This window comes from Prunus dulcis, chromosome 1 (genome assembly GCF_902201215.1).
Source record: "Prunus dulcis chromosome 1, ALMONDv2, whole genome shotgun sequence".
In the NCBI taxonomy this organism is placed as follows: domain Eukaryota; kingdom Viridiplantae; phylum Streptophyta; class Magnoliopsida; order Rosales; family Rosaceae; genus Prunus; species Prunus dulcis.
Genome location: NC_047650.1, coordinates 16,523,904 through 16,539,016, shown reverse-complemented (window position 1 = coordinate 16,539,016; position 15,113 = coordinate 16,523,904). Strand labels below are relative to the sequence as shown.

Below are 15,113 nucleotides of genomic sequence, written 5' to 3'. Positions count from 1 at the left end.
CTACTTGCAAGTGCATCAGCCCTCGATTATTACATTGCACAGATAATGCACACAACCCACCCATGCATTTCTCTATTGGGTCGGGATTCTTACTCATTTCAAATCCCAATACAAATCTTAACCAATCCTCACATTACACTTTCGGAACACTTTAATCCCCATAACAAATTATTCTAAAGCACAGTCAAAGCTACCTACATACCACGAAATCACCTGAGTTGCATAATTTGAAACAAAAACTATATACTGTCATTGCATTCAATGACTTGGATTTGCATACAGGCTATTAGTAATTGCATATAGAGATATGCAATTGCATATTTAGCTATGCAATTGCATTTTGAGCTATGCAATTCCACGAACATTACAACTATGGGGTTTGGAAATACGTGCATACTTTGGAAAAAAAAACTATATAGAGAGATATGCAATTGCATGAACATTACAGCCATCAATGTCAGATACCCACTTCACCTCACGCCACTTTCAGAATCACAAACCCACCACAATTAAATCTTACACAATCAGAGCCCTCATGGGTATTTATATATACAATCAGATCAAGAGGCACTATAACAACCCATCAGAAATGCAGAGTGGGAAAAGAAATACAAAATTTGAATCATTAATTTCTGGAATTGTTAAATGAAAAAACTGAAACAACAATTCAAAATCACTAGAAGAATAAATTAAATAGAACCATCAATTACACATAACGAAAATCAACACACGAACTTACCGAGATGGAGGAAGCGGCTGGAGAAGACGAAGTGGGTTTCTGGGTTTTGGCTGAAATCTGCTCCTCAGATGGAGAAGANGAAGTGGGGGGAGCTTCTTCAGGCTGTAGGAAGCTGTGCAGCTATGAATTCACCGAAATAGAGCTGTGGCTGTGCAAAGCTATGGAGGAGGAGATAGACAGACGAAATCGATCTGTGCAAAGCTAGGTTTTGAACGAGCGGGNCTTTGTTTTTTTTTTCCTTAGTTCTGTGCAAAGCTAGGTTTTGAACGAGCGGGACTTTTTTTTTTTTTTTCCTTAGTTGAACTGGTTAACCAAAACAACCGGTTTTCATTGTTTTTAAAAAAAGCCCACGTGATGGGCTGTACGGGTGCACCCGGTGCACCACAGACGATCTCATGAAAAAGTCAAGGTCATGATGGAGCTGCGGGAAAGTCAAGGTCGAGATGAAGCTCGACAGCGTCGTCAAGGCAGAGGACATGTGGTTTCTGAATTTGGGGCAGCAGTGCGAAGGGAGAGAGAGGAGTATATTTTTTGCGGGAATGTATCAATAAAATAATAAAATAATAAAGTATGAGTATATTTTTTTTATAGAAGAAAATAACTTTTCAAAAAGATTATTAAAACAACGATACCCGCCGAAACCATCCACCACCTCCTCCCACACCTCCCAGCCACCATTCCCAACGATACCCGATCACTTCTCCGACACATACCAAAATCAAGCTTAACAAAGCTATTGGGGACGTGAGATCCAGCTGGTTTTGAAGCCACAGGAGGCGCGAATGTCGAAATTGGGGACGAACTCGGAGGGTAGGCCTTGGTAGGCTGCCCAGAAGGACTCGGAGGCATTGCGTGGGGGGTTCATATGGCAGCCGTCACATTGAATGCATTGAGGAGTAGTCTTCTTGTCCAAAAAAAATTTGTCTCGGGTTGCTGCGGGTTTCTTTCAAAGGTTATTTTCTTCTTTTTCTTGGTCTTTCATTCATTATTATTGGGTTTGATTGTCGTTTGCAGTGGCAACAAGTACAAATTCATCTGGTATGTAGTGAACTGGTGGGTTGGTTAATAATTTGATTGTTGTATAATCTATTTCTTCTTGAATGCTTGCTGTTGTATTTCATCCTTTTAGTCAGCACTAGCATAACTATAGCTTTATATCATTTTCGCCTGTAAGATGTTCGATAAAATGTCTGGCTCAGATTGTGTTCTAGAGCAATGCCATTTTTGTTGTTTTTCAAGCAGATAATTTGGGAAGCTGATTGCTGAGGTCGTTTCTCTTTTCTTTGTTTTTTTAAGGCTGAGGAAAGATGGAATTCTGTTCCAATTGTGGCATCATTAGACATAAATCAATATTTTTTATTTAAAAAAAGAAAGAAATTGTCATTCCCCGGTCCAGAATTACTTTCTTTATTAAGTTCATGTATTTGATGGCTTCCTTCCTTCTCATATGACAAATGACAATAGTTGTTTTGCGGGAATGTTTTGTTGTTTATTCAAGTGTTGATTTTTCCTTTTGCAGTTGTACTGTTTGGGCACAAAGTCTTGCCCTTTAGGCTACCAAAACACACAATGTAATGAAATGTAAGAATGCTGCTGATCTCATCTATATTTACCAAGAAGGATCATGGTCCGGTTTTTTCTATTTGTTAAAGTTGGTGGGTTTGGTTTCCTCCGTGGGTGTCAGCACGGATTTAATTACCAGCACAAGCGTGGTCTTGTGAATGTGAAGTTGAAATGGGTGAAAGATAGGGGATTGGATGCTGTTGTGACTGCTGAGAGAGATCTCAAAGCTGCCTGTATTCTTTTTTCCATTATCTCATCCTCACCTCAGTGCTGCCTCCCCATATACCGTCTCTCTTGCCATCGTGGACAACTCAGTCTTCCTTGTGATCTGAAGCTCTCTACTTTTATTAGGAAATTTCCTTCTGTTTTTGTTGAGTCCCACACATTTTGGAGTGGAGGTGCTCGTGTCCCATGCTTTAGCTTGACTCCTGAAGCCCTACAACTCTACCATGAGGAACTCAATGTCCTTCAGCAGAATCAGATGGATCTCATTAATAGGCTTCAAAAACTGCTCATGCTTACCCAGGGTTGGACCCTTCCTTTACAAACCCTTGACCAACTGAAATGGGACCTGGGCTTGCCATATGATTACCAGCACTCAGTCATTCCACATCACCCTGACCTATTCTCTTTCATCCGCCTCCCCGATGACCGTGTTGGCTTGAAGCTCTTATCCTGGGATGAGGACCTCGCTGTCTCCCAATTGCAAAAGAATTCTGCTATACAACAGAAGGAAGAAGATGCAAGAAGTGGCTGTTTAGCTTTTCCTGTTGGATTTACGAGGGGTTTTGGATTGAAGAGAAAATGCATGGAGTGGTTGAAAGAGTGGCAGACCCTCCCTTATACTTCGCCGTACTCTGATGCCTCTCATTTAGATCCTCGTACAGATGTATCGGAGAAGAGGATTGTAGGGGTTTTTCATGAGCTTCTTCAACTAACTATACACAAGAAAACTGAGCGTAAGAATGTGAGCAACCTTCGTAAACCTTTGGCCCTACCCCAGAAGTTCACTAAAGTGTTTGAGCGCCATCCAGGTATTTTCTACATTTCAAAAAAGTGTGCCACTCAAACTGTCATTCTAAGGGAAGCCTATAACCATCAACAACTCTTGCAAAAACACCCCACTGTAGATTTGAGGGAAAGATTTACAAGGCTGTTAAGAAAAGGGCTCCTGGATAGGAGCAAAGGTTTATACAAGAAGAGTAAAGGTGATGGTGTAGAAGTCGATCCACATGTTGATGATCTTGGTAATAACCAATCCAGTTCCGAAGAGGAGTCAGTTAACAAATTGTTTTATGAGTACGACTCTGATAAACCAGACGAACCTAGGATTCAGTTGTGAAGGGGGTTGGGTCCAGAGAGGACTAATATCTTCTGGACATCATTTCTTGGATTAATATCATGATCATCAGCGAGCTGAGAAGATGGGTAGCAGTGGATTCTATGTACAAAGAACGTAATTGTGCAGTTGATTCTGAAACTGAATTATGATGATCACAATTAGGTTGATGAGTAAGAGGATGAGGATGAGGATGAGGATGGTGGTGTAGTTGGTTGATAATACCATTGGTGGGATTGAAGATGAGTTTGGTATTACTGGTAGCAGATGTGAGTAAAAGTAAAAGGAAGATGACCATCAAATATTCTAGCCTTATCCCTGTTTTCAAGGGCCCAACAAACCAGACCTGAGAGACAAATCAACACTTAATTAGAGACGAAGAAATTTGAATTGAACAAGAAAGTTGTGTGATCGTTCGAAATAGTATTTCTGTGAAGTGGATATTGGCCAAGAAGCAACAACAAGACGGTATATTTAAGGTCTTTCTTACAACGGCTTAGGGTAGTCAAGAGTTGAATGAGTGATAAAGGATTTGTAAGAGATGAGTGAAAGTGAGGTTAGAGTTATAATATATAGGATTTGGTTTTACAGTGGTTATATTTTCCATTATTATTTCTCTTTATAGTTTCCATTATTATTTCTCTTCTCTTTGCTGCCACACAAAGTTGATTTTTATTTTATTTTTGTAAAAGATATCATGTTTAACATGACCATGGAATATTGGAGACAGCAGTAACATCCCTCGTGAATTGCATCCTTTCTGCCATTCATCCTTTAACTCTCATATTAAGTTTGGCTGCATGCTTTTCCTTTTATCTTCTTTTGCTAACATGGTATCGTTTCTGCAGCATTCTTGCTATGCTTTAATAGCTATACATATGCAAAATATGTTCGCTCATTCCTTCTCCTTTAGGCTAGGCTTATTTGATCTTTTTATGAATGATTCTTTTTATGGTAAAAATACGAGTTATTTAATTACTTTGTACACTAGTTTTGAACTGATATGATTTTACCCCACCTCTGTTTTTGCAGTCCAGATATTTCTTATTTTGTCTAACCGGTGGTCTTCTGCTGTATTGGTAGTCATTAGAAATGAAAAGCACCTGCTTCTAATTTTGATTTTCCTGGTCGTTACTTCAAGTGCCACCACCATGTGAAAATTGAAATCAAGACATACCAATTCATTAGTGCCTATAGAGACTCTAAAGAAAGGATTTATGCATGTGCTCATTACTGCCATGGCAGAAAATAATGTTGATAACTTAAATGCTGGGGAAATCAGTTATATATACACTGGTGATTTCCACTATTTTTGTTTCCTGATAGCTGTTTATATTCCATTTTTATGCTCTACTGTATTGAAAAAAGAGCAAAGCTATCATTCTTCTTTTCAAGATTGAGAGAACTGATTTTAATAGGGGTTACTGCTAAAGTATAAATAAATGGTTGATTATCATGCTTCTGTTCTTTAAGTTTTTGAAGATATAGATTGATTATACTTCATATGTATTCTGCAAATTTGTATCCTATCAAGAGTAGGCTAAAATCTACTACATGCCTTGGAATCGGAAATTGAGTTTAATTCAATGTTATTGTGTCCTGTGCGGTGTGTCCTGTGTGGTGCTGTCTTAAACTCTTCAGATAGTTGTTATTCGGACATTTACCGATCAGACAGTTTCTTGTCATTAGACATTTACTGCGAATGCAAAATTTTGTGCTATCTTAATGTTAGATTTGGACAAGTGATTATTGTGGGAACCTAATTAAATCAAACTCTAGGTCAAATGATTCCTACCACTTGGGGATTATTTGACCAAATTGGGAATTGATCAACCTAATGGGGAGTTACTCAATTTAATTGGAAATTATCCAATTAAATTGAACGTTACCTAATTAGGTTGAGATTTGATTTGGTTAATTACCACGATCCCCAATTAAATGAGGAGTTACCTAATTGAATCGGGATTTGATTTGATTTGATGCCTACCACAATTAGGGATTTGATTTACCCTAATAAATCAAATCCCTAATTAATCAAATCAATCCCAAAAAGGGGAGGAATAATTCCCTTCCATCTACGGAATTATTCCTCTGAAACCCTAGCCTCCGAGATCACTATAAAAGCATGGCCACACACAAAGGTGGAGATACGTCAGAATTACTACTAAAATCTCTACAGAAAATTCCTCTCAAACCCTAGCCACCTCTTTTCTCTCTCTCTTTTACATAAGGCTCCGGCCACCCAATTTATATTATAAACACATCCCGTATCCTATTTTAGCTATCGTTTCTCTACGGATCGATTGAACTGACTTAGGCATCGGAGGGCCTTTGGCCAACACCCCCCGGGTGTGGTCCTCTTATTTGTTCTATTTTGCAGGGAGAAAGAGGCGGCGAAGAAGAAAGGGGAATCTTCTGAACCGAATATTCTCGTGGGGAAATTTGCTCCCACAAATTGGTGCTTTCATTGAGAGCACGAGATATACTCAAAGCGTGCTCCAAACCTATTTTTTCAATCCACCGAAGCCTTCCAAACAACCATGGTTGGAAGCAAACGCCTTAGGGGCAAAACCACCTCGACGGCGCACTCCGGAACTGCCGAAGCCTCGCTGCCACCACGTGGTACAGCTGCTGCCAGCATTTTGCAGCAACCTCCCATCGCTGCCAGCACGTTCCAGCAGCTTCCCAGCGAGATCCAGCAACATCCCCTGGCTGCCAGTGCGTTCCAGCAGCTCCCCGGCCAGTTTCAGCAGCCTCCCATGACTGCCAGCGCATTCCAGCAGCTTCCCAGCGAGTTCCAGCAGCCTCCCATGGCTGCCAGGGCATTCCAACAGCTTCCCGGAGATTTCCAGCAGCCTCCCATGGCTGCCAGCGCGTTCCAGCAGCTTCCCGGAGGGTTCCAGCAGCCCCTCGTGGCTGCCCATGCTGTCCAGCCACCTCCGGCAGCTACGCAACCTCCCCAAACAACTGCTACAGCAACCGGAACGCAGCAGCATCTGTGCCATGTGGCTGCTGAAATTGCAGCGCAGCCACGCAGCCCCGTGGCCTCCTCCGTCGTGCAACTGCAAGGCCTAGGTGCCGGTGCTGTCACCCATGACAGTGCTGCCATTCGTGACCACCTCAATGCCATCTCGGGCCATTCCCTAGTCTTGGAGCAAATCCATTCACTCGCTCCTTTGCAACCACACTTGACGTACACATCTAATGGAACTCTAGCCCATCTGCCATTGGGCCCGATCCACACCTCTATTCCCGACCCGCGCAGTCAAGTGAGCCTTAACTCACGAGTAGATCAGCTTACACAAAGGGTTGACAACCAAAACAATTTAATTGGCCAACTCCTCAGGCAGATCAACTTCGGTCAAAACCTTGGAGCCCATGACAATGAGAGAAGGATCCGCGAGCATACTGGCGAGCATTTTGAGGGATCCCAGACTAGTCAGTCAGAGATAAACTGGCAGGGGAGAGAACGAGATCGAGCTGGCGAGACGTAGACATCTACAAGCCGTACTCTGAGCCAATCGTCGATCCATTCAAGACTAGGCACACAGGGGGCACGAGTCCGTGAACGATTGCGTGACGAACGCAACGACCAAAGTTCACTAATCCGCTCGAGAACCAACTTGCGACAACAACTCGTGGAGGAATCTTCGCAAGCTCAATCCACCAATCTGCCTCACGGGCAGGGCAACCGAGGAGGTCAACTTCTTCAAGTCGACGAGGAAGTCAACCATCCCCGCCTGAATCACGAGGGTCGCCAACGTGATCGGCAAGCCATGTGCGCGGAGGATGTCGAGAAGCTCGTAAACGACCGACTTCGTAACTTAAAGATTGGTGGAAATTTCGAAGATGCTCTACGTAGGGAGGTGGACCAAGCAAACTCTACGCCTTTCACTGCCGAGATCGAGCAGACTGCTCCCCCAAAAAGATTCTCAACGCCTTCATTCACGCATTTCAAAGGGGATTCCGATCCTGATAGCCATCTAAAGCACTTCAAAAGTATCATGATCTTCTACAAGGCTAACGATGCGCTGATGTGCAAGGTGTTTGCAATGACTTTGCTAGGAGCAGCCCAAGACTGGTTCCACACCCTGCCATCTGGGTCGATCAGCAGCTTCAAGGAGCTAGCTTACGTCTTCACCAAAGAATACACTTCTTACCGGATGATCAAGAAGAATCCTGACCACCTGTTCAACCTGCAAAAGAAGTACGAAGAATCCCTTCGAGATTACATCAAGAGGTTCAAAGCAGAAAGGGCGAACATCATTGGATGTGACGACCGAATCGCTTCATCGGCCTTCAAGAGGGGCTTGCCAATTGAGTGTGAGCTGTATCGCGAGCTGACCATCTCTCCCTGCCAAACACTAGTAGAAGTCTTCGCGACAGCAGAGCGCTATGCGCTTTGGGACGATGACCGGATCGCCGCAAAGAAAGCTGCCAAGCAAGCCGATCAACCGGTTGAGGCGGCAAGCCAAAGAAACGACATGATAAAAGACAAGGATGGGGGCAAGCGCGAATTACAGCCTCAGGGAGGTGCTCCAACAACTGAGACCTACACCAAGTTTACTATTCCGATACAGCAGATCCTAGCCCAAGTAAAGAACATGCCTTGGTTGAAGAAACCATCGCCTTTGAAGGGAAACCCAGCCAAGAAGGATACCAGTAGATACTGCGAATTCCATGAAGGGCACGGTCATTACACAAATGACTGCTTCGCCTGGAAAAAGCACCTCGAAGAACTGGTCGGAGATGGCTATTGCACGGAATTCATCGCAAGGGGGCTATCCAGCAAATCAAAGATCGTGACGCGGCTGCCAGCGAACCTCCACGAAAAAAGTCATACGGATCAGCACGATCGTAGCCGACTTTAAGAGCCCGAGCTGACCACCGAGGAGCAGAAGAGAAAGACCATGTAAGCGACAAGCGAAGGTCTCCCAAGCTGTCACTTGCTACCCAGTCATGGAAGACGATCCCGACATCACCTTTTAAGGGAAGGAAGTTCCAAGACAACGGAATGCCCATCACCTCCGAATGTGCTATCCACGAAGCTCCTCGCCTATTAGCTCGCTCCAAGCAGGTGGCCAGGCCTCCCTCACCTCCATTGAAGACAAGTTACTTTTGATGTTACCTCTGCAACTCATCTCTTTTGTTCAATAAAGCAATGTAGTCACGTAGACATCAATACATTTCTTTCCAATGGAGTGTTCACAAATGCAATCGACAAGTCTCCGGACGTAGGCCAAACGGGCCCCTCTCATCGACACATCTCTGGACGTAGGCCAAACGCGCCCCTCTCATCGACACGTCTCAGGACGTAGGCCAAACGGGCCGCTCTCATCGACACGTCTCTGGACGTAGGCCAAACGGGCCGCACTCATCAACACGTCTCCGGACGTAGGCTAAACAGGCCGCACTCATCGACATGTCTCCAGACGTAGGCCAAACGGGCCACTCACATCCACACGTCTCCAAACGTAGGCCAAACGGACCACTCACATCGACACGTCTCCGGACGTAGGCCAAATGGACCACACTCATCAACACGTCTCCGGACGTAGGCCAAACGGGCCACACACATCGACACGTCTCCGGACGTAGGCCAAACAGGGCCAAACGGACCGCACTCATCGACACTTCTCCGGACGTAGGCCAAACCGGCCCCTCTCATCGACACGTCTCCGGACGTAGGCCAAACGAGCAGCTCTCATCCACACGTCTCCGGATGTAGGCCAAACGGACCACACTCATCGACACGTCTCCGGACGTAGGCCAAATAGGCCACTCTCATCGACACATCTCTGGACGTAGGCTAAACGGGCCACACACATCGACACGTCTCCGGACGTAGGTCAAACGAGCCACACTATCGACATATCTCTGGACGTAGGCCAAACGGGCCATACTCATGACACGTCTCTAGACGTAGACCAAACGGGTCACACTCATCGACACGTCTCCGGACGTAGGTCAAACGGGCCGCTCTCATCGACGAGTCTCCGGACATAGGCTAAACATGTTGTGACCTGAGAAAAACATCTTATGGGATGTGCATAACACACCCGGAGTCTCTCAAGGGGGACCCTGGTGCTCGCCAACTTCCTAAGGGGAATCCTCCTACGGGATATGCAGTGCATGCCCGGAGTCCTTCATGGGGGACCCTGGTACTCACGAATCTCTAAAGGAGGACGTGCAATCAAAACATAGTCTGGTTACTCAAGCAGTTCACAAGTCAAATATGCAAATTGAAGTTGGAAAATGTAACTGAAATTTCCATAACAAACAGACCAACCGGCCAAGTTCAACAAAAACAAGATGGTCAAATAAAGACCAGTTATTCTAAACAAAAAGCAAACTACAAAAGCTGAAAAGAAACAAAAAAAAGTCTTTGTCTACTTGGAGACGCCAGCAGAAGACCTTTAAGCTGCAGCCTCTTCGGCATCCACCTGACTAGCTACGCCTTCAGCAACTCCATCTGCCTGAATCATGACATCTGCCATCATCTCGTCTACTGCGTCCCCCTCTGCTTCATCCTCTCCGGTTACCTGCTCTTCAATTCCCCCTTCCATAGGGGGTGAGTCGGGGCAGAGCATCTCGATGTCTACATCGTCAATCGCATACAAGGAATCGCAAACTCTTTCCAACTTGGGAGTTCATAAAATTGGCAAGTCAAACACCTTCTCTACGCGGGAGCCCAAGTCCACGAAGGAAGCCCAGTTACAGCTGGACAGCCCAACGGATAATCTACATCTCCTACATGCCACCATGCGCCATGCAGAAGCTGGGGGGCATTTGTGGGAACCTAATTAAATCAAAGCCTAGGTCAAATGATTCCTACCATTTGGGGATTATTTGACCAAATTGGGAATTGATCAACCTAATAGGGAGTTACTCAATTTAATTGGAAATTATCCAATTAAATTGAACGTTACCTAATTAGGTTGAGATTTGATTTGGTTAATTACCACGATCCCCAATTAAATGAGGAGTTACCTAATTGAATCGGGATTTGATTTGATGCCTACCACAATTAGGGATTTGATTTACCCTAATAAATTAAATCCCTAATTAATCAAATCAATCCCAAAAAGGGGAGGAATAATTCCCTTCAATCTACGGAATTATTCCTCTGAAACCCTAGCCTCCGAGACCACTATAAAAGCATGGCCACACACAAAGGTGGAGGTACGTCAGAATTACTACTAAAATCTCTACAGAAAATTCCTCTCAAACCCTAGCCACCTCTTTTCTCTCTCTCTTTTACATAAGGCTCCGGCCACCCAATTTATATTATAAACACATCCCGTATCCTATTTTAGCTATCGTTTCTCTACGGATCGATTGAACTGACTTAGGCATCGGAGGGCCTTTGGCCAACACCCCCCGGGTGTGGTCCTCTTATTTGTTCTATTTTGCAAGGAGAAAGAGGCGGCGAAGAAGAAAGGGGAATCTTCTGAACCGAATATTCTCGTGGGGAAATTTGCTCCCACAATTATAATCCTCCATAAAAAAAAATTCATGGAGAGAAAAAGACCATGATGTCATTTTCGTGTTGCCATGAACCTTTTTTGTGGTTTTTTGGTCTGGCTGACAGTTTTTTTTGGTTTATTATCAATCACAAGGAGAGTACTGTGCAGAACATAGTAGTTGATAGTTACACTAAACCATGTTCTCCCTTTAGGACAGATGTATAATTTCAACCTGGTTTGTCATATACCAGCATTCAGTCATTCCACAATTTCACTGAAATGGGACCCGTTGTCTTCTTGCTCACTATAATGCGAAGTTCATTGGCAAGGTATGATTTAAATTGAAAATTTCTGTTGGTTATAGTTTAAATGGCTCTGCTGATAAGATGTTTGATATAGTGTCTAGCTCAGGTTCTGTTCCAGAACAATGTCATTTTCATCATTTTCCAAGTACAACATTGCGGAAAGCTATTTTTAATTATTTTTGTTTGTTAATTTGTTTCAGACCTGAGGAAACCATAGGAATCTGTTTCAGTTGTGATATAATTACAAACTAGGCGTAGAAGGCCATGTAAGAGGTTTGCAACTGGTAATTCAAGAGCGAATCTATTAGAAGTGGATGGGCCTTCTCAGAACTTAAACTACGGATTTTAATTTAAGTTTAGATAGACGTTGCTTTCACTGAAGCTTTGATTCTCATTGTTTTGCTAAGATAGTGGCATTCAAGACGGCTATATGAAAGTCCTATGCAAGAACTGGGTTTTGTTCACTGTTATTCTCCCTTGTTTATTGCCTGGCTGAACTCCAAATTCTGCTGTAAAATGTAAACAACCTGTTTGATTTTGGATAAGTTATAGATATAGTAGATCTACATTGAAGGCTCTGTTTTAATCAATTCTTCATTGTAATTCCAAATATATCCTAACTCATAGCTCTTTGGTAATTTCGCTCATATTGAGACGCAATCTAGCATGTTAGATTTTAACTTGAGTTGCATGTACTTTCTCGTTCTGATGATGTTAACTATATTCATTGAGTATCTTCATTTTATCTTTGAATTCTGGACTCTTCTTACAAGTTAACCTTCACTCTTGTATGATTCTTTGTCATGAACATTACCGGTTTCATCGACTCTCACATTAGGCCCTCGCTGACCCGACTTTACCCTGATGTATATATAGGGTTTAAACCATGTTTGATCCAGTCAGTTTTAATGAGCTCATGTTCTAACTTTAGGGTTGTAGTTTAGAAAGATAGTCCTCTACTTGTGTTTCGTGCTTTTCGTCATTTACACCCCTACGCATAGACAATAAGCTCTTGCCTTCTCGAGTGGTTTTTCTGGGTTGTCTTGAATTCCTTTTGGTAGCGTGTAAAGCTAGCTGAAAATTAGTGTGTTACTAGCTGATTAATAGCTCTTAGTTGATTTTGTTTATATTTTCCTATTTTGTGATTTCCTATCCTGCCATTTTACTGAGGATAAAGCTAATTCATGGGATACTTCGTGGGCCTACTCCGCATTTTATTTCAATGAGTTGAATCGTATATTATTCAAGTCTTTATTCATAGATTATTCTTTAAAAAATTTCGACAAATCGTAAACTATCGAGACATTGAAATGTGATGAAAAAACATTAGGCGAACGTGAATGGATGACAAGCAATTCTATAAAAAAACTAACTATAAATAGCCTGCTATACAAAATTAGATTTCTCGGGGCTCAATAGTTTGTGAATATCCTACTATACAATTTTTAGATATCTCAAACGATATTTCAAAAAAATAAAGTCTCCCTAGTAGGTATACTCCAACGTGAATAGATGACAAGAAACTGTCTAACAAACTATGAATAACCTACTATACAAAATTGTAGTGCAGTACCGTAGTACAACCACGTGGTATAGCTTATCTACATGTTATAATATAATATAAATGGATATTTATTGATACTATTTCTTAAAAGGAGAAGTATCGATCATGTCTTCCACTCATATTATAACATGAAAAAAGAAATAACACGATATTTTTTTAGTTATTTTTCTACTATTACCAAACATGAAAAATAAATCTTTTATTTTCCATCCCTCAAAAAAAGACATGGAAAATTGAGTTTCCATCCATTAATTTATGTGAACTAAACACGGCCAAAGAGGAAAGTGACATAGGCACGTTTGTAATGCCATCAATGTCAGTGTTCAAACCAGAGACCATCTACATCTACATGGTTAAAGAAATCACCCCTACCACTAATAATACGTGGATCGAGCCCCACACCCTTCTCCATAGTTGAATTCGATATATAGTAAAGTGATCATCTCTATCTCATCCTTCTTTCTTTACTCTAGCCTACTGATAACTCAGTTCAAACAACGCTTATTCCTGCTGTAATAAGTCAGTAACTTCCACGTCCTAGAATGAGTTCAACATGACTTTTATAGCTAGAACAAAATCATCTTGGTAGAAATCCTCAAAGCTGTTAAATATATATATGTATTTTGTAAATCTCTTGAGTCTTGACTATCAAATTCAACCCTTTTAGTGTGTCTATAAGTGTAGATCTACAAGCTTAGAAGTTTAGAACTTAAACATGCAGCTAAAAAGTTAAAAACCACTTCACCTTTTGATTAGCCACTGTCGAACTGTAATTCTGGAAAAAAAGTCGAGGCCCTTTTACTCCATCTCTAATGTAATACATTGAAGAAATATACATGTTCCATGGGCATTCAATCAACTATCGATAAATTACTCAATTAATGTTCTTAGGAACTAGTTCTATCTATTTTTCTATGTTGTTTGATATCCTATTGTTTGAGCCTAGTTGAAATCCGACCATGCGGATTACTCGTTCCAAACTCCATCTCTAAGATTGCTCGTTCGAATAGTAAATGTGATTTCTTTAACAACATAAAAGGGTTTGCTTTCATACCTGTCACTCCCTTTGATTGCACAAAACCAAAAATGTTAGGATGAAAATGAAAAATAACTATAATAACGTATGTAGACACTCTTAAGCATTAGTTAGATAAGTATACGAAAGAGTAGGTCAATTTCTATTATGACAACAACACTTCCATCAACATAATACGGCTTAAATTGCTTGACCTTTTATTTCAATGCCCCTGTAAAACGTCAGCCATCACTAATAAAATTGCGCGACCAAATTTTGCGCGACGAAAAACAATTCATCACTCAAAGTCACTTTGCGCGACGAAACTCAAAACTTCGTCGCTCAAAGTCTTACGCGACTAAATTTTGCGCAACGAAACACACATCACTGCACAAAGTCTCTTTGCGAGACGAACTTTTGCGTGACGACAAAACATCGTCGCTCAAAGTGACTTTGTGCGATGAAACAATAAACTTCGTTGCACAAAGTCTTGAGAGATGAAGTGTGTTTCGTCGCGCAAAGTCTTTACAAAAATAAATAAATAAAAAAAAATATTTTTTAAAATATTTGCATGACGTAATCCAAATATTTCGTCGCCTAAACCAATTTATTTTTGTTTTTGTTTTTAATTTTGTATGCATAACACTTTAGAAATTAAAATGTATATATATTTATTAAGTAGCTTTAAATTTATTATTTTAGTTCAGATTGGATTTTTGTTAGAAAAATATATTATTGTAGTTCAGATTGAGTTTTTGTTAGAAAAATATATTATTGTAGTTCGGATTGGGTTTTTGTTAGAAAATATATATTTTAAATTGACGATCAAATTAATTCATTGTATTCATATAGGGTCAAGGAGTGTAGCTATTAAAAATCATCAAAATTGAAATTGAAATAACCGTTAAATCTTGATTTTTCATTTATAACCGTCGAAAAGTTTTGTCCTATTACTTAATATCTGAATGTTTATTTTTTCCGATTTTTGGCGTATATGATCTTAAAGTACAAACAAACAAGTTTGACGGTTGGATCGTTGAAACTAGTTTCGTAGAATGCGTATGCCATCAAAACAATATATTCACTAACAATTAAGAGTTTATTTATACTTTGGTTAAATAT

General features: G+C 41.4%; 2 protein-coding genes across 2 annotated transcripts; both read left to right on the top strand.

The window, feature by feature from the left end:
* Positions 1–1,152: 1,152 nt before the first annotated feature.
* On the top strand, positions 1,153–4,427 carry LOC117621078 (protein WHAT'S THIS FACTOR 9, mitochondrial). Its single transcript, XM_034351360.1, has 2 exons — positions 1,153–1,691; positions 2,259–4,427. Exon 2 carries the CDS (start codon positions 2,364–2,366, stop codon positions 3,642–3,644), a length of 1,281 nt encoding a protein of 426 aa, XP_034207251.1. The 5' UTR covers positions 1,153–1,691; positions 2,259–2,363; the 3' UTR covers positions 3,645–4,427.
* Positions 4,428–7,417: 2,990 nt separating this feature from the next.
* LOC117615290 lies at positions 7,418–8,512 on the top strand. Its single transcript, XM_034344352.1, has one exon. It carries the CDS (start codon positions 7,418–7,420, stop codon positions 8,510–8,512), a length of 1,095 nt encoding a protein of 364 aa, XP_034200243.1.
* Positions 8,513–15,113: the final 6,601 nt, after the last annotated feature.

What these genes read in the sequence shown, in the direction of transcription:
- LOC117621078 (XM_034351360.1), top strand. Translation starts at nt 2,364, where the DNA reads ATGGTCCGGTTTTTTCTATTTGTTAAAGTTGGTGGGTTTGGTTTCCTC.
- LOC117615290 (XM_034344352.1), top strand. Translation starts at nt 7,418, where the DNA reads ATGTGCGCGGAGGATGTCGAGAAGCTCGTAAACGACCGACTTCGTAAC.